This window comes from Epinephelus moara, chromosome 6, assembly GCF_006386435.1.
Source record: "Epinephelus moara isolate mb chromosome 6, YSFRI_EMoa_1.0, whole genome shotgun sequence".
Taxonomy (NCBI): domain Eukaryota; kingdom Metazoa; phylum Chordata; class Actinopteri; order Perciformes; family Serranidae; genus Epinephelus; species Epinephelus moara.
The window spans coordinates 11795571-11816412 of NC_065511.1; the positions used below are offsets into that span (position 1 = coordinate 11795571).

The window sequence follows — 20842 nt, forward strand, 5'->3', positions numbered from 1 at the left end:
TGCAAACTATGCAGAGGAGGAAACTTTCTAATCTGAGCATATCAGTTCAGGGCAGGTGTCACAGATCACCTGCTGTAGGTCCAGACTGAGTTAATAATCAATATATGAATAATGTAAACATGGGAGATATATGGATGTAATCAGAGGCAGAATGGAAAGTCTACTCACTCTGCAACAACCTCGGAAGTGTATGAAGAAATTCATCTTGACGGATAAATCCACCGGTTGTCCTGTGAATCTGTTGGAGCATGCCGAGAGGTGGATGGAGACAACTTCCAGAATAGATCCTACAGCTTACATCACTCGTGCCACCCTGGTGCCAATCAAATCCCGTCTCCCTCCGGCCAACAGGTGCCAATCTGTTCAGGTCGATAAGAGCTGGAGTATTTAACCAGAACAGGATGACCTGACGGTGTGCATGTAATCTATGGCAGGCACGGTGATGCACTTCAAAGTCCCCACTGCAGCCATGGCTACTGCAAGTTAGGTGCGCACTCCCGCGGCTTTAGGGAGCGCGCATTAGAGCAGGAGTGTTTATTGTAGACAGCTGAAGTAGTGTGGGAATAATAGTCCACTGCGGGAACCACTGTAGCGCAATTAATGTGAGATATGTGGGAGTTCCCATTGTTTTCCCCCATTTTCCTTAATTATATACAAATTAAAACAGTGGTTATCATTATCAAATGATAACTTATATGAGGGGAAATAAGATTCTTTGCTTTGATGGGACCCCTGAAACCCATCATCAACCCCTCTAGTCCCCAAATCTATTCTCTTAGCTGCTGCATCAGAAGAAAAAAAAAATCATCTCTGCAGCAATGTACAGCCTGGTTATTGGTCTCTTTAAGAACATCGTGCAAGCATGACTTATTCTCTGCCACAGGCTCGCTTTGTATTATATAATACTTCCACATGAGACCCATTATAATCCCAGAGGAAGTGACTGTCCCACCCTCATGTGGACACATCTTCTAAAGGATAAAAACACCTTCCAGTGTGCAGCAAAAAACAACATGAAATCATATTTATTGTTTTCAGCTACAACCAAATCTATCAGATTCTTCACTGTTGTATTTTCACTCCTCAGAAATGCAACAACTTCAGTAGAGAATATGGCAAATCACAAAATATTTTACCCAATATATGAAGCTGATTCAACAGTATACTCTGTAAATGATGCATGTGAGCATTACAAACTCAGCTGCTGTGTGGTTAGCTCTGCTACTGAATAACACAATTAGAGCGTGTACAGTTGCCTTGAAAAGCTCATCTTAAACTGATTACACTTCATAGTAAATCAAAGGCTGAGAGAACACCAACAGCGTAATGCAGTCTTATACAGTACATCTTTAATTCTGTCTCCAGGCTCTTTGTCCCTTTGCCTTTGATAACCTCAGTCTCATACGCTGCATCACAGCTGACCCACGGGGAAGTGAGGGCTTCACACATCTCAATGTTTTTTTGTTGTTTTTGTTGTTCTCCAGTCGTTTGGCTCAGCTGTGTGTGGCTGCAGTGTGATCCCCTGGATGGGAGCTGCTTTCCTCAGCCCACTCTGTGTGGGGATCATCTCTCACTTTGACAGCGTGGAGGGCATAGTTGATGGCGGTGCTCTTAGTCCAGCTCCAGGCTCCTGATACTGGGTTGTACAGCATTCCTTGAACAGACTGTACTGAGAAACCATCTGGTAGTGGATGACAGGGATGGGGAGAGGTTAGAGGCTGAAGGATGACAGCAACACCAAAGATAAACTTCTTGTTTTTATACCTATACCTTTAATGGCTGGTTACAACACTAAACATCAGCCTCTGAATTTCCTCAAACTAAATTAATGTGTATTAAGGAGTAGGGGAGACAGGGGCTGGTTGGTACACAGCTATTTTCTGCTACTTTGAAGGTCACAGACGCAAAATGTAACATCAAAAAGTTTGATTTCTTCACATGAACTAATATACTTCGTCAAAACATCTCAAAGCTACTATCTTTTTTAGTGGAGGCATTTTAGTTTTATAGAATCAAAAGTTTAAAAAAAAGATGTCTGTGGACTAAACGTACTGTAAAACTGTTAGAGATATTAGAAATGTGTTACTTCTAGTTAACAGACACAGAAATCAGCTATATTTTGATACAAGATCTGAAAGTCTGTGATGAGTGATGGTAGCTGACTAACAATTCTATTAAAGGATGCACGATATTAGATTGTTTGCCAATATCTGATATGCTGATATGTAAACACTCATTTGACCGATAACCGGTACTGATATCAATATATCCACTGTTTTCCTGTTTTTCCTGTCTCTTCTGTAGTAGAATTAACATCATATTATGCATGCATACTCTGTGGTGTGATGGCCCACCCGCAGATGGAGACATGAAATACGATGCATTTCAATGTATGTAATATTCATTCATTGTGCAAAATAAGAAAAAGCATGTTGGCTGATTACAATAGTTCATTTTAAAGCCGATATTGGCCGATACTGATGACGTGAAGATATTAAAAACAATCATTATTCTGAAAGGTCAATGGCAAAATGAATTAGTCATTAGGCCCGTTTCCACCGCAGGAACTTCAGGGTAATTTTACGGGGCCGGGGCCGTTGGTGCGTGTCTCCACCGCAGGAACCACCCCCGAAGGACAGAGTTCCGGAACTTTTACGGGTGCTAAACAAGTCCCTGCCTCGGAGTAGGTACTCAGAACGGCCCCAAAAGACTCCTGGCTGGGGCTTGGGGATTACTTGGTGCTGATTGGATATACTCAAGGAGGGATGTGATGTCAACAGAAAGCAACAAAATAGCCAGCATTTTTAAAACTCAGCAGACGAGGGTTAGCTCGTTCATATAGCTTCCGCCGCCATGTAAAAAAAACTCACTAAATGGCCCGTGAAAAAAATATTTTTTCCAGCGGATATCTTAGTTACAACATGATTGAGCTAGCAAAGCAGTTTTGTGTTGCTATGTGTGGTATTTATTCAGTTTTGGGAAATCACGATGTCTAGAAAGCATCAGTGGCTGCAGCTGACAGGGACAGCTAACAGCAGCAGCAAAGCTAACATCAGGACGTCATCTGTTAAAAGCCTCCCGTTGTCGGATACGACATGAAACTACTCCAGTTAACTCAATCATGTTGTAACTAAGACATCCGCTGGAAAAAATATTTTTTTTCACGGGCCATTTAGTGAGTTATTACAGACACCGCTAAGAGCTATCAGCTAACGGAGTCCCTACGTCGCCCCGGTAAATGGTCACGCAACGATTACGTCACATCCAGAGCCCGTAACTTTACAGGAACCTTCCTTGTACTCCGCTCTCAGTGGAGACACAGCGGTTGAGAGGGCCGAGCGAGAGGACGTTCCTGTAGTAGTTCCTGCCCCCTAAATAGTACCAGGAACTTCTTCAGTGGAAACGGGCCTATTCTTACTGATAAATTGCTTAAAATGTTTTTTGGTTTAAAAAATGGGCAGATATTATATTAATTGTTCTCGTTTTCTTTTTGTAGACTTAAATGTTCAAATTGTTTCTATTGGTAGCTTAATTTTTTTATAAAGCATTTTAACATTGTCCCAACCGACGCCCCTGATGGTGCTGTTGGCACGAATGTACATGACTTTAATCACAAATCACCTTACTTTAGAAAACATTTGTGTACATTAAAAAACACATATTTTTTATCTGAGACTTCAACATCTTATTTTCTGCTGGTGAGAATATTCTCACATAAATTAAGCCAGAGAGATACAGTGCAGAGTGAAAACGTGCCAACCAACCCTGGTCTCCCCTACCAGTACAGTGTAAACAAATGTAACTGCCTGTAAGGGAAAAAATATTATTCTTTATTTATTTTGTTTAGACAGTGAAATGTTGCTTTATTCAACCCATATTTAGAGCTGGGAATAGAACATAATGTCAGATCCTATAAATGATGAAATTCCCATCTGGTGAGCTCAGTAATACATTTATTTTAGATTTAACCCGTCATTTTGGCAGCTCAGAATGAGCCAATCAGGGGCTGGTGATTCCTTTTCCTATTGAAAAAAAAAATAAATAAAAAATCCAACAAAGTGTGGCCCAAACACTTATTACTCCAAAGACAAATGCATAATTTGGAATCTCCCTAGAGCTACTGAACAGCATGTGGATGAACATGTGCAGAAAACATATCAAATTTGTATCTGCTGAACAGATTGTGTGCTTTTTAAACCAGGCCTTGTTTACAGAATGAAATATCTTTCAGAGTGAGCCACTTTCTGACTGAGGTGTTTACATGATTCATTTTTATTCTTACTGAGCACTTTTGCTGATTATTAACACATCTAGTGTTTCTCGTTTAAAAGGGAACCCACTTCATTCTGTGTGTGCTCTTTCCCCCCAGTATGGAAATTAGAGGGACCTACTGGACTCCAGGAGGCGCTCCAGCTCTTCAGGGCTGATGAACTTCTCCCAGTCGTGTGTCCCGCTGGGAACGATGCGCAGCAGCTGCTCAGCTACAACAATACCCAGCGCGTATGACAGGTTGGTTTTATTGATAGTAGTGATGAAGAGTGAGCCGCCTGGCTGCACACAGAAAAAGGAAGAGTTAGTTTATGAACGATTAATAGTTTTTACCGTTAATATTAAGTCAGATAAATGATTTTACGTTGAGATCACATCCCTATAGGTACAGTACACAAGCGAGGTGCTGCCTTAGTAATAAGTGTATTTATAGAATGGATCAGATGGGCAGAGTCCGAGGAAGAGAGCAGAAAGTGGCAGTGCCAAACCTCAAGGTTCAAGCTGGGTCAAGATTAACAATTTCAACAACAGGGGAGGAGGGAGGAGAGTGGACAGGGAGAGAGAGTGGGCAAGACTGAAGATAAAAGAGAGAGAGTGCAGTAAAATGAATCCAAACAATACAAGAATTCATCTCTGCATAGGCACCCTGCAGCAAGACACTTTTTTTTAAGCAAAAAAGCTGAAGTGAGAGATTTGGGCCGGAGAGAGAGAGAGAGAGAGAGAGAGAGAGAGAGAGAAAGTGGAGTCGTGCCTCAACCAAATGCAGAGGCATTAAGTGAAGATTAGGCTCTTTCCCCATCTCCACTCCTCTGGCCCACTGACCTGGGAGCACTCATCTGCTCTCAGTATTGATGTACAGCTCTCACTAAAGCTTGTCAAGGTTCAACACAGCCCATACACATAAAAACACATGCTCACCTATTCCCAGTGAAACACAACAGATGCAAACACAACAAACACAACAAAATCACCATATGCACATTAGCACGCGCTCAGATGAACACACAGACACATACTGTTTTGGTGCAGAAACATCTAACATGAGCTAACAGCTGGAGGAAAACACACACACACACACACTATCCCAGGACACACCTTCAGCACGTGGCTGCAGCAGGAGGCGAATGTTTCCAGGTCGGCCAGATGTTCCACCACCTCAGAGGCTACGACAGCATCGAACTGGCCCACACACTGCGCCTCCTCCTCTCCTCCCTCCTCTTCTGCTGAGAGCTCCTCCAGTGTGCATGCCCTGTAGCAGACCCGATCGCGAAGGTCCGGGTCACTGGACGAATGCAGCTGGGCTGTGTTGATGCTCTCTTCTGTTGGATCGATACCCAACACATTTGCCCCAAGGCGACCTAGGGGCTTGTGAAGGACAAGGAGGAGAGAGGAGACAGAGAAAAGTCAAAATCTCAGGATCAACTTATATACCCCAACATTGACATTTCTCTCCCAGCATTAACACTGTGTCACTCAATGCACATTGACACTAATATCTGGCAGCACTACAATATGTAACACTATTGTCTTTGTTTTTATTCTCTTTTGTTGTTGTTGTTGTTGCGTAAACCAAGATTACATTAAAACAAACAGATGCTGCAATATGCCCCAGTAGGCATTATTTTCCTGTATTCAGTTCATTCTAATGATAAAACAAAACATATATCCACTACATATTTACACATGCAAAGGATATATGAATATATATATTAACAGTGTTAATATACCCTATCTTTTGTATTTGGCCACAAGTTCTCATCCACATCACACCTTATCTCCTCTCTAAAATGTCTCTAAGCAGGATACCATCATGTAGCTGGAGGTCATAAACTTTCCACCTCCCTGAGGAAAAATAATTCCTCTATGGGTTTGTTTTGCTTTTTAAGATGTAGATATAGTTGAATGTAACATAAGTAATCCCAATGTACAGAAGCCTATCCCAGCTGTCATTGGCCGAGAGGCAGGGTACACCCTGGACAGGTCGCCAGACTATCACAGGGCTGACACATAGAGACAGACAACCATTCACACTCACATTCACACCTACGGACAATTTAGTGTCACCAAATAACCTACATGTCTTTGGACTGTGGGAGGAAGCTGGAGGAAATCCCACGCTGACATGGGGAGAACATGAGAACTCCACACAGAAGGGCTAATTTTGTGGGGGAAAAAAGGGAGTGAAGCACTGAGTTAAGGCACTATGTGGTTAGATATAAAAAAAATCAAGTGCTCTTCGAGGATAAGAACAACGACTGGCCAGCTCACTCAGAGTAAAAGTCCATGGTACAGGAAGGCAGTCCAAAAATGCATCTGAGGCACTTTGACTGTAGTTGTTTTTTATCTTTATGGGCTAATTTTGTGTTATGTTGGATTTTTAAGTTTGGGGAAGAAAACAATTCATGAAATTTGAAAGATGAGGTCATTGAATGCCTCTGTGTCAAAGCAATTAAAAGTGATCCACAGTGTAGTCTGCACTGACTGCTGTTGTACAGACTGTGAGAAGAGCTCAGGGCTTGAGTGAACTCAGTATGGAGAAATGTGTGCTGTAAAAAACACTGTAACAGCATTTAAGAGCAGGTGAGAAGCATCAGAAGTGGTTGGATGTGAGCTACAATGCCCTCTTCTGGACAAAAGTAAACACAGGCCTGTGTGGTTAGCTGCACTTGCCCAGGGGCCGATCTCCATCCTCCCACAGTTGATCTCTTCTGATGGGAAGTGTTGTAGAGACAAGACACCCAGAGACACAACCACAGCTGCAATCTTAACAGATACATTTTGGGGTTTTGTGTCTGAACATGACAGCCTGTGTGACAGAGCCATGCAACTCTAGGACCTGATTTTGTCTTCTCAAATCACACAACACAGCTGGTATGTCCTCAGTTCAAATAAAGGCAGAGACAGGAGCCCTGTCCTGGCTGCCCAGCTATCAACACTAACAAACAGATAAACAACTGTAAATGACCGACTGTCCGCTCCACCAAACTGAGACCAGTCAGATCAAAAGAAAGGGAGAATTAGGCTGACGTTTAAATGTTCTTTAGCCACTGGTATGTATGTGAAAGGACTGGCACTGTAATGCACTGAAAGCAGAATCTGAAACAGGCTGCTGTCTGAAAAGCAGTGACTCAATGTGACGTGAAAGGCAGCAATTGGGAGCGGACAGAGAATGTATAGTGGGAGATATTTTTGTCTGCGTGTCCTTATGTGCACTGTTGGTGCATCTGTCTCACAAAAAGAAACATGTACAGTTACCTCTGAGAGCAGGCCTCCTCCACATCCCACATCCAGTATTCTGAGCCCTCCGAGTGGTTTCCCAGGGTGACGTGTTCTGTGCACATTCAGCAGATTATCCCTGAACAGGTAAACAAACAGTGGGTTAAAACTCAAATCAAAGGATCAGCACCTGTCCTCCCTTTACTCCCCAAAACACACACATCATGTTCCAGTCACAGTCTGTTGAATCTGAAACAAAAAATACTGGGGGAGGATGTGTGTATTCTAAATCATCTACAGTCTATGTATTGCTATTTAGCATAAGGAGGTGTATGTGGTGTTGAAGACCGTGAGATTCTCCACATTCAGCTTACACCATCCTCTGGCAGAACCACTGCCATTTCACCATGTGCTACAGTGTCTGCCAGCTAACGACAAATATCCTCTGGCTACAAATTCATCCCTACCTCGCTCCTGTGTTCCTCCCTCCCTACCTTCCCTGACACACGGCCTGCCTCAGGCATTAAACATGCAGAACAGGCCAAGATCTGGGGATGCATCGTCCTCATTAAAGCTCCGCTAGGGTGCAAGGGCATTCGTGCAAACAGTGAAGGCAAGAGGATTAGGTGTTTGCAGACATCCACTTAACTAGCTCCCAACCCCACCACGGCACAGGAAGACACAGACAAAAGCTACTTATCTGCAATCTGAGTGAAATATCAAGCAACGTGAAGAGCCACTTTGTGAAGAACTATTATGCTAATAATAAAAAAATACCTCTAAATGTAATCTTAAACTACTTAAACTAAACTTTAACTTAAAAATAGTGACACCAGACAATGTTTGCCTCTTTTTAGGTGGCAGGAGTGCAAATGAGTCATCCTTAACATTTCTTGTGTCACGGATTCAGAATGATGAAGACAGCTGGAGCACAATTATACAAAATAGGATGCAGGCTTTACGGCAGGCCTGCAGGCCAAATCAAGCCTAGAAGCAACCTCCGAGTGGCCCAGCTAGGGATTAAACAGCCCCGGGGCATTATTAAAGACCGTAGTATTGATAAGCTCTGACATTATCGGTTCTTTTATCGTTACTTTTTAAAGTTTGGGTTTTATTTATTACCATTACATTATTTATTATTACTATCTGACCTCCATGTAAACGGACACACTCTAAAAACACACACAACACAGAGTGGATTCAGTGAACAGCAGAGAGGCCGCAGTGCAGATGAAGTCAGTATTACTCTACACTCAGCTACACTTGTTTAAATACCTTGGCCAGTAAAAAGCCACTTCTTTAACGATACACATGTTCTGTATTTTAAAAGCGATATTTCAGTCTGCTCTGTCCACAGTCTCTCATCCAGAACTATAATGTTTACACAAGCACGGTAAGCTAGCTTGGCTTATAGCAAATTAATAAAAACAAGCTAAAATGAAAGATGTCCGTGTGTAGTCTAACTGTTTCAGCTAAGAAGGACACGCATCTTAAAATTTACCAGAGGTAGCCGACCTGCAGGCAGTGACTCAGATCAGCAGAGAGGGGACAGAGAGCAGGATGCATGAATGATACTGACTGATGTCTGTATTCTGTCTTTATTACCATATCCACAGCATGTTCAATAAATACAATTTAAGTTTTCCAAAGTCAGAATTGACCATATCACTGTAAGAATGTCAGAGTCTAAAAGGTAGCGCAGCAACAGTAGCAGTGGTGTTGCTGCTGCGTCTCATTTAGACACACCCTGAGGGCAGACTCATATCAGGCAAATCAGCCACACCCAGACATACACTGCCACTGGATCTGTCATACTGTCACCACAAACACACATCATCATCACCACCACCAGGACCACAGAGGGGGAAGGGAAGAGCAGCAACGGGCTCTTGGCTGGATGGGTAATGTAATGATTATCTTGTGGGGCCCCTACAGCAGATCTTATCAATCAAAACAGACACAGCCCACCCCAAAACATGCATGTATGTAGCGTTGGGGCAGTTGAAATGCTATTTGCTGAAAATGTGCTGATGCGTGGAGGAATCTTGTCACTTTCAATTGATGCTTCTTTTATGTGTCCCTGATGTATTTTCTGCTCTCATATACAAGGCTGGATCTCCTCCAGGTTATGTTTTGACACAACTGCTTGATGCCTCTGCCAGTCAATCCCATGTTGACAGTGACTTGGGCGTGACATCTTGGTATTTCAAAAATATGACTATTGAAATGGATGTTATACATCAAACACACACCGTATAAAAGGCACCCTCAGGTCATTCATGGCATGAAGAGCTGCAAATTCTCCCTGTTCATCCCACCACTTGCCGGCCAGTAACTGGAACCGTCTCACTTCATCGGGATCCACTGTGCTTTGGGAGGCTGACTGAGCACTGTTAACATAGACAGGACCACATCAACACCATACATGGCTAAACATGAGACTTGAAGGGACAGTTCACCCACAGAATGATCATTTGTGTATCAATACATCACCCTGTGTTACTTTGAATTTGTGAACGCAGCTTTGTTTTTCTCGCATGACTCTGGTGAACCAAGAATCCAAAAACTGAGAAAAATCTTGATTAAGTTTAACAACAACAAAAAACAATATCAAAATATCCATTTACAAACTCTCTCACAACTCATGCAGGATAATCCAGGTCTCATTTAATCAGTCATATGCTTAGTACTTCCTAAACACATGCATTTTTTACGAAGACCTTACCATTTAAAACTGAACTGAAAGTGAAATTTAACCATGCTCTTTTGATTGTAATTGTAGTTTTACCTCACTGAATACAGGAGCTGGTGGTCTAAAAATGCCTTGATCAGTTAGTTAGTTTGTGTTATTGTGGGTCTTTAGTGTTTTATACGGTTAAATTAGATTCATCAAAGTCACACAGTAACACAAACACTACCAACTGAGACTGTGGTAGACCAGCAGCTCCTGTGTTCAGTGAGGTGAAATTACGTTTTTGGTCAATTGACTCTGGCTTTTTTAGAGAGCATAGATACATTTCAATTGTAGTAAATACAAAGGAGCAGATCATGAAATTTGTGTATTGTTTGGTGAATTGGGTCTAATGGTGATTGGCAGTTTTACCTATATAAGGTAGGAACCTTTGTGTCTGGGCAGGTGTTTCCACCGGAAGAAGAAAAACAGTTTTTGACCGCTGTGCAGCAAGACGCTGAACGTTACGTGAGGATGTTGTATGATAAAGTTCACCTTTGGAGGTTTTTGGATGTAAAATAAAGTAACTATGTGCATCATAAGGCAATTTGAGCTGGACTTTGATTCAACTGTTGCGGTAATGTAAAGCACAACAACTAGGTTTTCCTGTTTTAACACCTCAGTGGCTTAGAGCATTGGCTTAGCCTCTATTGGTTTTTAGCAAAAATACATGTTTGGGAAGTACTGAACATACAAGTGGATAAGTGAAACTTGAATTATACTGCATGACTTGTGTGAGAGTTTGTAAACAGATGTTTTGATATAGTTTTGCTGTTGCTCAACGTGGACCCCTATGACTTCAATTCATCAAGAATTTTCCCTGATTTTGGATTACTTGTCACTGGAGGCACACAAGTAAAACACATATTTCTCCAGGAATTCAACATAACTCAGGGAAAGTAACTGATATACAAATTGTCATTTGGGGGGGGGGTGAAGTATTCCTTTAACACAGGGTACAAACAGCAGCAAATGATGCATACAACCTTGAAAACGTTTCTTGGGACCATGGATTTAAAAGCCCCTGTATCTATATGGTGTCACAAAATTTTCCAATTGGTGATGAAATAATTTAACTGGGAGAAGTAGAAAAACGGCAATTCTGATAATTAACATTTCAGTCATTTATCAAGCAAAGCAAAAAATATTTTTTGAAACATTTGCTGGTTTGAGCGTGTCAAATGTGAGTATCTTTTTTAATATCACTTAATAATAAATATATCTGGGTAATGGCCTATTTGGATAACACAAACTGCATCCTTGGGTTCAAAGAAATAAATGGTGGTGGAAAGTTTTTTTAATTTTATTTTATATAACAATTGATTAAACAAAAAAGTAATGACAAGTCAATCGAGTATGAAAACTGTTGGTTTTAGTCATGTATCCTATCTTTCTTGCAGCCCAGTAAATATCCAAGCCCCTAATAAGGTTTTAGTTGCAGCTTTAAAAGAAACATAATATGTTAAAGCTCACTACCTTCATATAACGTTAGATTAACGTTAGAGATCAAAATTCCCTCATTACTGCTACACATTTCCTCCCTAATGTGGATAAGTGAACTGTGACATGTGACGGTAAGCAGTCAAAAACAAAGTGGCACCTCTGTGACTGTACCTGAAGCGACAGGGCACAGTGGCATGTAGCTGGGTCCTCACACAGCCGGTCCTCTGCAGCAACAGTGTCCGCTGTTGACACACCGCAGCCCAGCTGAACCCGCTCCGTCCTACCGCGGCCGTCTTGCGGCTGTACAGCCCCAACACGAGGCGACCAAACTTATTAGCGTACATGATATCATAACACAAACCTGCAGCTAGCTACTGGAAATGTATTCGCTGCACTTGTCACTTTGACCCAAAGTGCGCACCTCTTTTTAGTTCGGGCGGAAACAACACGCACTTTAGTTCCTACTGTTCATGAATTGGTGTTACTGAGGGACAACAAGCGGTTTACTAAACGGCAACTTTGGTGTTTTTCACCCTGAAAGCTAGTTTGCCATGTTTTTGTGTCTAAGTGACTAGTGTAGACAACATTTTTTTTTTTAAAATTGGTCCAGTATTAAGAGAACGTTGCAGCTGGCAGCTACTCAACAGGATGCCACACAGGAAATTTATGCACTGTCAGTTTGTGACCACTGACAGTGCTTGTTTTTGACACTGACAGGCTCAGGTTGTTATTTTAAGTGTCTGACAACATTATGGAAAGGATCCCTCAAGACACAGACCTTTTTGCTACTGAGTAAGATCCATTTTCCTTTACTAGAATCAGCCCTGAAATCGCCATCACCTAACCCGCCAGACCACATACAAAAAACCCCAGTAATTTTATCATTGTAAAACACACTTCATTCAAAGTTGATAGACACAAAGTAATACTCACATAAACCATCTTGGTTTGTCTTTTCACTGTTAGAACAAACACCTTCTCTTGTTTGATTAAAATAACCCTTACTTCATCTAGTCAGATGTGAAAATATGCTGGCTGGATGGGGAAGAAACCAAGGATTAATTTAGGAAAACTTTTTACAGCGAGAAGTAATGGTGGGCTTTCCCTACCTAATGTAGAGTTGTATAGTATTGCCTTTGAGCTGGCTAAATTGGCGAGACATTGGACAAATGAGAGTAACTATTTAGGATGGACAGGCATAGAGCAAGAACTCACTGTCCCTTTTAGTCCAATTGAGGTTTTGTCACAGAAAAACCTAATATTTAATAATCGTGGGAGCAAAGAGGCTAATCCAATCCTACAACACTCAAAGAATGTCTGGGCTAAGCTTCACAAATTATTAAAGATCTCACAGTATAAACAGGGATATTCTTCACCTTGGAATAACCCAGCAATAACAGTGGAGAAAAAAACTATTTACTGGCACTCATGGTTATCGAGGGGTATACGAAATCTATCATCTCTGGCTATTGACAAAACATGTAAATCTTTTGAAGAACTCTGCACAGTTTGACCTAAAAGACAAAGCTGACTTTTGGAGATACTTGCAAATAAGAAGTAGTTTAGTGAGTCTGGTAAAACAGCTGCCTGGTGAAGACAATATAATTCAGGCTTAATTTAAATTACCTAAAAACAATCATTCAGCTGCCACTTTTTATAAGATGACAGCTAATGCCATATATGGCGATACTGAGAGCCTTAGGCTTATTTGGCAGAAGGATCTAAGTTTGAATATTGACAAGGATTCTTGGAAAAAGATCATCTCTAATGCAGGCTGGTTCACAAGAGAAGCTCAGGGAAAGTTTATACACTATAAGATACTTCATCGATATTATTTTACACGTCCGTCTCCACAAAATGGGCTTACTCGAAAATAACTTATGCTGGAAATGTAAGATGCATGAAGGCACTTTTATCCATACAATGTGGGTCTGCCCTTTAGTTCTGCCTTTCTGGAGAGAGGAAATCAAAACAATTCAGGAATGGCTTGGTCTACCTGTACCTGAATCAGTCCAGCTGTGCCTCTTGGGAGACAGGTCATGTCTACCTAAAATTTCAAAACCTGCATTTGCTCTTGCCATGACAGGCGTTATTTCAGCTGCAAGAGTTATTCTTCATGACTGGAAAAGCCAAGCTAGACCTGAATATAGAGATTGGGTTAAATTAATGACAGAGAATGCATCATTTGAACTAATGATAGCCAAACTGCATCATTACAAAGAATCCTATCTGATGGTGTAGAATCAATTTTTGTCTTTTGTAAAAGACAAAATAAATATGTGATAGGAGTCAAACGTTGTACTTCTGAGGAATCTATCTGCCTTGCGGATGTATATTTTGTTTTGCTTGTTTGTTTGTTTTCCTTCGCCTCTTTTAAAAACATAAATAAATATATATATATATATGGGTCAATTTTTTGCTGTTTTTGTCGTGGGAATGAGGCTGTTTTTGTTAAGTCTGTGTTAATTTTGGTGTTTGTGTGTGTGTTTTTTTTTTTTTGTCTTAAAAATGTAATAAAAATTTAAATTAAAAAAAAAAAAAGATATATGCTTTATACCTGCTAAAACTATTGTTCATTTCAATGAAGTCTGGTGGAATTGCAAATACAGATTTAGGGGGTTCTGGTTAAAAAATAAGGATCTTATTCTAACAGAAAGGTCTAGCTCAGTGGGGATCCTTACAACAATAATCTGAGTTTGTAAGTGACAAAACAAAACTGTCGGTGCACAAATGCTGCAGTTCACTGCTGCCCACAGTGGTCACACTCAAAACTGGTCCAATTTCAAATGGTTTATCTTCATTAGTCACTAAAACGAGGAGAGGAAATGTTATATATAGCAACTTGTGAAATAAATTCCTCTAGACAATTACGGTGTGAGGGTTTTGTCACATCCAATGACTATAAATGTCATTTCCATGTAATCACAAGTTTTATGTATGTTTCACAAGCTTTATGTATTCTTGTTATATGGTAAACTATATTGCTCCGGGGTATGTTTCTAGAAATGCATCTCGTATTCTCACGAGAAGTTATACTATTTTGTAAAGCAGCTTTAAGGTAAAATCTGCACTGCAGCACATTATATTAGCAGAAATATCTCCAGCTGCACTGATGGTATTGGGCAACATCTCCAGGTATGTAGTCTCTATTCAAGTGTTCACCATGTAGTCCTTTGAAGTATGAACTATTATAAACCCATGGGTAGCCGTAACAGGTCTCAGGTGATTCTGTGTTGAAGACATGCTGTTTACTGTTATATATAGTATTAAGAAAAAGAGACAGTAAGGCAAGACAAGGAACAAACAGTTTTATTGGACACATACAATAATGTTTGGAGAAAAAAAGTTAATCCTGTTCTGGTTTAAAATGTTACAACTTGAGCTTTTAGTGTCCACAGAGTCTTAAGCTTTGCATAATGATACAAGTGAAAACTCCTACCATTCAAAAACTCCTGCTCTTCAGTCACACTTTAAAAATAACAACATATGTACAAAGATGAAAGATGTATGAGCGGGGTTCACCTACACAACTGCCTCTATAATGAGACAAGCCTGTTCAACTCATGGAATTTAAAATGGTAAAGTGCACAGATCGGGAGGTTAACTGTGCTCCTCAGCGTCTGCTACGACGGGAGGGAGATGTTGACCTGAAAGAGACGTGGACATAACATTAATACTGCACCAATCACATTCTCCCACGCAGACTACAAAATACAAACATGCACAAATCCCCCCGTCCACCAGACATGCTGTACTCTCATAGAAAACTACATAAATTCATAGAAACTTATGTTGTGCAGACTCCAGAGAAGCCCATTTAACCTACAGTGCACAGTGTAAGGCAAGACATGTCTTTGGTTCACTTTGGCATTACTAGGACCTTAATCTGAGAAGAAAGATTTCACATCTAGACAAGGTGCTACAAAACAGACTCTACTGGACTCTACTAAGGCAACAGACAGATATTGAAATTTGCATTTGATAGATAAAACCATCAAAAAGCATTAAAACCTTTTATTGCATCAGAATTGACTTTACAGAGTTAAGACGACGTGACTGCAGTTGACAGTACATTTTCATAACATTCAGTCAGCAATTTTCCTTTTTAAGGCTACTGCAATTATACTGAATAAAAAAGGACTGGAGAGAAATCACAATGACACATACAATAAAAACATACAGTAGGAAAGAAAGGGAAATAAACGAATACTACCTTGATCGCGACTTAGACTTGTGTTTGCGGCTTGCCTTCTTACCAGACTTGTGAGACTTTTCCGTCGACCTGGAGCGACTACGTTTAGATTTTTTAGATTTCTTTTCCTTGCTAACTTCAGGGGTAGGGGATCTACTTGAGTCAGAGTCTGAGCGCTTCTTGCTAGCTTTGGCGGAGCCCTTCTTGCTGGCTTTGCTGTCCTGCCGGGAGTGCTTGTCACTCTGAGAGTCCGTGTACGAGTCACTCTCTTTCCTCTTCTTTGATTTGCCGTTCTCCTCTGTTACTACGGAGCTTCCTTTTTCCCTCTCTTTCTCTTTAGTCTTTGGCTTTTCTTTCTTTCTGTCTGACTCCTTCTCCCTATCCTTATCTTTATCCTTCTTTTTCTTGTCTTTCTCATGGCTATGACTCCTTTCCCTCCTCCTCTCCCTGTCTTTGCTGGAGGCCTTCTGCTTGTGTTTGCTGCTACGACTATGACTGCTGTCTCTGCCATCCCGGCTCCTTTTCCTCTCCTTATCCCTTTCTTTCTCCTTTTCTCTGTCTCTGCTGCGACTGCGGCTGTCTCTGGCTCTGGCTCTGCCCCTGTCTCTATCTCTGGATCTGGATCTGGATCTACTCCTGCGGCTCCTGCGCTCCCTGGAATCACTGCGATCTTTCTTGTGGCGGCCTGATCTCTCAACGCTGCTCCTTCTCCTGTCCCTGACCTTCTCACTGCGATCGCTGCGATGCCTGTGGGAGCTGTGGCTGCGGCTGCGCCTGCGAGCCTTGTGTGAGGAGGACCGGCTACGCCGCCTCTTCCTTCGTGGGGAGGAAGACCGCGATGAACTGCGGGAAGATGCAGAGGAAGAAGACGAGGAGGAAGAGGTAGAACGGCGGCTGCTGTGGCTGGAGGTGGAGCGGGAGCTGCTGCTGTGACCGTTGGCTGGGGAATCACTGCCACCTCGCCCTGATCGCTCCTTCCCTCTACCCGAGTGCTTGCTCTCGCTACCCTCCTTCTCACTACGGGACCTACGTCTCTCTACCAAGGGCTCCGCCTCCCTCTCCTTCACTTCCTGTTTGTGTGGATTCTCTGGCTGGCCCTCATCATATTCCCCCTTTTCTCTGCTCAATCTCTCCTTTACCATGTCTTCTGTAGAAACACAACAAAGACTCAGGTTAAAAATAAACAAGAAGATATCAGCTGCTGTAAATACTAGAAACACACTACACAACTTTCATGATAATTACGGCTGCAAGTAGGGATGTCCACGATTAACCATTAAGCGGTTCACGGTGAAGAATATTTTTGACCAGATACACAAGTCTGTTGTGTTTTAAAAATTAAAAATCAAGCCGTTAGTTGTTGGTCAGGGGCTATCAAAAGCAAATTTAACTAAAACGGACATTCCTATTTGTACTCAAGAGATGTTCAAGATGAGACTAGTCAGCACTAACTTGGATCTTTTAACTAGTCCCATTGTGAGCATTTGCATAGGTTGAAATATGTAAACCACCTAACTCCTGATTAAGTTGTTACCAACATCTTTCTTTGATGTTGGATTACTTCTCCTACTTTAATTAAAACAGAAAAAGCCAATCAAGAATGTAAGCAGTTAAAATATGCAAAATAAAATTCTAAATATAGTTTCAGCATCGTAGGACACAATCAAGCAATGTAGTGTGTTCCTAGTCTAAACTTGCAGAGACCCAGCAACATGTCTTACCACGTGCAAGCAGAGCATCTTGTGCTTGTTTTTCTAGCAGCTGCTGCATCTCACGCTCTTTGCGGCGGAAAGCGTCTTGCTTCTCTCGGATACGGTGGCGCAGCTCCTCCTCATCAGTGTCAGAAGATTCAGACCCTCGCACGCTGCGTTCATCCTCGTCGTCACTCTCATCTGAGCCATAGTCACCGAGCCCACCTGCCACAACAGAGCCCCCGGGTTGTTGAGTGTTGGTTAGGGCGAAGACATATTCTCACAATCAGGTTTCACTTTTAAAGCCCTCAATCCCAACCCCCCGTCCCACTGAAAGGCACTTAATCCTGTGTCATTTTCAACTTCACTCTGATAACGCTCTTAAAAACAAACTAATACATGTAGCCTGACAGAAAAACTAATAGAAATACTTTGAATTCAAGGGCATGCTTCTATCTTCTGAGATTCCACTTCTTTTAAGTGTTGTGCTAATAGTGTTTCCCATGTTCCTACCCCAACATAAATTCATAAGTTTAAGTATTTTCCTTTCCTCCCCCCCCCAGTGACAGAAAAAGGGATACTCACTGAGACCAGTCAGAGAAGCCAGTGCACTTGACTGTGCCAGCTGTTTTGCAGGAGCTTTGATTCACATCAACAACAGGAACAACATGTTAAAACACATACTGCCATTTTCTCAAAGGCAAGAGAGTCGCTAGAGAAGGGGGTCAAAGATAAAGCACTATTCACAAGAGCTGTCATTGGTAACAAGAGAAGAAAACAAAACAAAACAAAAAAAATAGAGAAAAGAGAAAGGGTTAACAAACACAATTCTGTCAAACAATCAAAGTCAAACAGTCGGACAGGAGGGAAAGAACCAATCTGTACTAATGCACAGTCGCTTCAATGGAGGAAGTCACTAATTCTCACTCAGTGCTGAGAATTATTCAGTCATATCATAAAGTCTTTGAGCAGGACCTTGTACCATGTACCAGAAGAGCAGATTTTCAAATACTGTTTGTATAAAGCATTGCTCTGCTCTCTCTCCTTCTGATGCATTAGCAGAGAATGGTTGAAAATGTGTATCAGACATAGCGCCCATGTTTGCCGCTCAATCACCCTAGTTTACAGGGCATAATTGAGTTTCACTTAAAGATATTATTATGCACATTATTATGTAATATGAATTCTCTTCAGATTTAAATACAATGTCCTGGTGACAAGCATAGATGATGCATAAACTGGAAAAGACGAGAGCAGACCTCGAGTGGCTTTTCGGTGAGTCTCTTTGGCTACATGCCGAATCTCTTCATTGGTGACCTCCAGAAGGATCTCTGTCAGAAGTGTTTTTGTGATGATCATCTGAAGACAGGGGTAAAAGAACATTAAATACATGATTCACGATGAATCCTCTTCAAAATAATATGCAGAGAAGATCATCTGAATGATCAAACTGACCAGCTGGAACTCCTTTTCCTCGTCAGTCATTTCAGGTTCACTGTCCTCTGCAGGAGGCGATGGGCTTCGACCAGAAAATTCTTTCTTGATGGAGGCCTTTTCTTCATCATCATTGTCATCATTCCCCTCATCATCACTGTCCTGATGGAGACGGAGGCAAGGCTTTAATCAACAAGCAGCAAAGCTTGCATCATTTGTGAAGGTAGGAAACCATTGTGTTAGTCCAGATACATGTGCCAGAGAAAACGGTTCATGACCCTGGAAGTCCTTTCATCACAAACTTAACACAAAAAGTGTAAACTGCTTTTCAAAGGAAACTGTTTTGCTGTCAAGGCCAGAAATGACTTGCTTACAAATTTACTCTTGCGGGGCACGCGTGGCCCATCCCCTTCCTCGTCTGCCTCATGCTCTTTGCCATCATCTTTTGCACGCTCCTTCTCCATTCGCTCTCGCTCCAGCTTCTTCTGCTTCTCCCTGTCCATCTTTTCAAGGCCCTCTCGGATCCATGCAGGTAGTGTGCGCCTTTTTACCGCATCTGAAGGTGAAATACAAGGTCAAAATTAGTTAAACACATACCGCCACGTTGTTAAGATTCATAAACCCCTTTTGAGCCACTACACACTTGTAAGTGAATTTTTACCATGCTGACCGTTTCCTGAGATGAACTTTGATTCCTGTTTTATCAAAGGGAAAATTCACCACCTTTTATGTGGATGTCTAATCAGTGTTGATGTTAAAAGTAGTCGACTGAAGTAATACATTTCTCAGTGTGTGCTATATTGACCCAGAGAGCTGAGTTTGCAGCTGCAAAATCTGTTGTTCTTCCTGCATCCAGCAGCGTCATCTGACCTGACAGTGACACAGTTTGAGGCAAGGGACAACTACTAGCCATTTTAGATTGCCCGGGGGTGGGCTTCAGATGCCGCTCAATAACAGGACTTTCTTATTCTTTTTGCTTGTATTGTTAACCAGCTATATTTCTAACAGTGAAAATGGCATTCCAAAGTATGAGTGCAGAAGATGTTACGGACAACGATACATTTTACTGCAATGAATTTGGGCATGGGCAGCTTTTTGTTGGATGCTGTCACCGACACTGATCCAGAAGTATACAAGTGTCTTGTAACCATTTGTGGGCCGATGAAAATCCAAACTATTTTCGCTAACCTCCTACTAAACAAAGCATTTACAAAATAATAATCATTACCTGAAAAGGCTTTAGTGCTGTCTTTCGTTCGGACTCAGTGGCAGTTTGTTTGCATTGATGTGCTTTCATTTTTCAAGCACTCAGCTCTAAACACTGTTCCATAAAAAACTTTTTCTAAGGAATGAGTTGATCTGAACACTGTATGTTACATACAGCTGCAACTAATGATTATTCTCATTATCAATTACTCGAATGAAGATGTTCTTGATTGCTCAGTGGGCCTATAAAATGTCAGTAAATAGTCCACAACTTAAGGTGCTCTCAAGAAACGGACTGTTTTTGTTCCACCAACAATCCCACACCTAGAAATGTTCTGAAAAGCAGCAATTCTTCAAAACTTAAAAGCTGGAATCAGGTAATGTTTAGCATTTTTGCTAATGTTATAATAGTTCCATAATTTGACAGATAAAAGGGTGTTTTGATTTTGCTGCTGTTTATGTCTTTCACATTAATTATGACAACTGACAACTAATGACAACTTATACATGACGACAAAAAACCTATGCAGTACTTAATAATGCACAGTACCTAATGATAGTACAAAACATACTTACAGTGGTGTGAAAAAGTGTTTGCCCCCTTCCTGATTTCTTACTTTTTTGCATGTTTTCCACACTTAAATGTTTCAGATCATCAAA

The 20842-nt window shown here is 41.4% G+C and overlaps 2 protein-coding genes across 3 annotated transcripts in view; both read right to left on the reverse strand.

Moving 5' to 3' along the window:
• Positions 1-993: 993 nt before the first annotated feature.
• coq3 (coenzyme Q3 methyltransferase) lies at positions 994-12087 on the reverse strand. Its single transcript, XM_050047673.1, has 6 exons — positions 11831-12087; positions 9738-9875; positions 7525-7624; positions 5365-5634; positions 4392-4551; positions 994-1681 (listed from the first exon to the last, which is right to left on the reverse strand). The coding sequence occupies exons 1-6, from the start codon at positions 12001-12003 to the stop codon at positions 1494-1496; spliced, it is 1029 nt and encodes a 342-aa protein (XP_049903630.1). The 5' UTR covers positions 12004-12087; the 3' UTR covers positions 994-1493.
• A 2865-nt stretch (positions 12088-14952) lies between these two features.
• pnisr (PNN-interacting serine/arginine-rich protein) overlaps positions 14953-20842 on the reverse strand; it is a 9428-nt gene continuing 3538 nt past the window's right edge. For both annotated transcript variants that reach the window (XM_050046241.1, XM_050046242.1), the window contains exons 6-12: positions 19351-19532; positions 18998-19138; positions 18802-18901; positions 18128-18181; positions 17573-17767; positions 15873-16998; positions 14953-15306 (exon numbers count right to left, since the gene is read on the reverse strand). In XM_050046241.1, coding sequence (XP_049902198.1) covers positions 15273-15306; positions 15873-16998; positions 17573-17767; positions 18128-18181; positions 18802-18901; positions 18998-19138; positions 19351-19532 — 1832 coding nt within the window. In that variant the 3' untranslated portion in view covers positions 14953-15272. The remainder of the gene's footprint in view (positions 15307-15872; positions 16999-17572; positions 17768-18127; positions 18182-18801; positions 18902-18997; positions 19139-19350; positions 19533-20842) is intronic.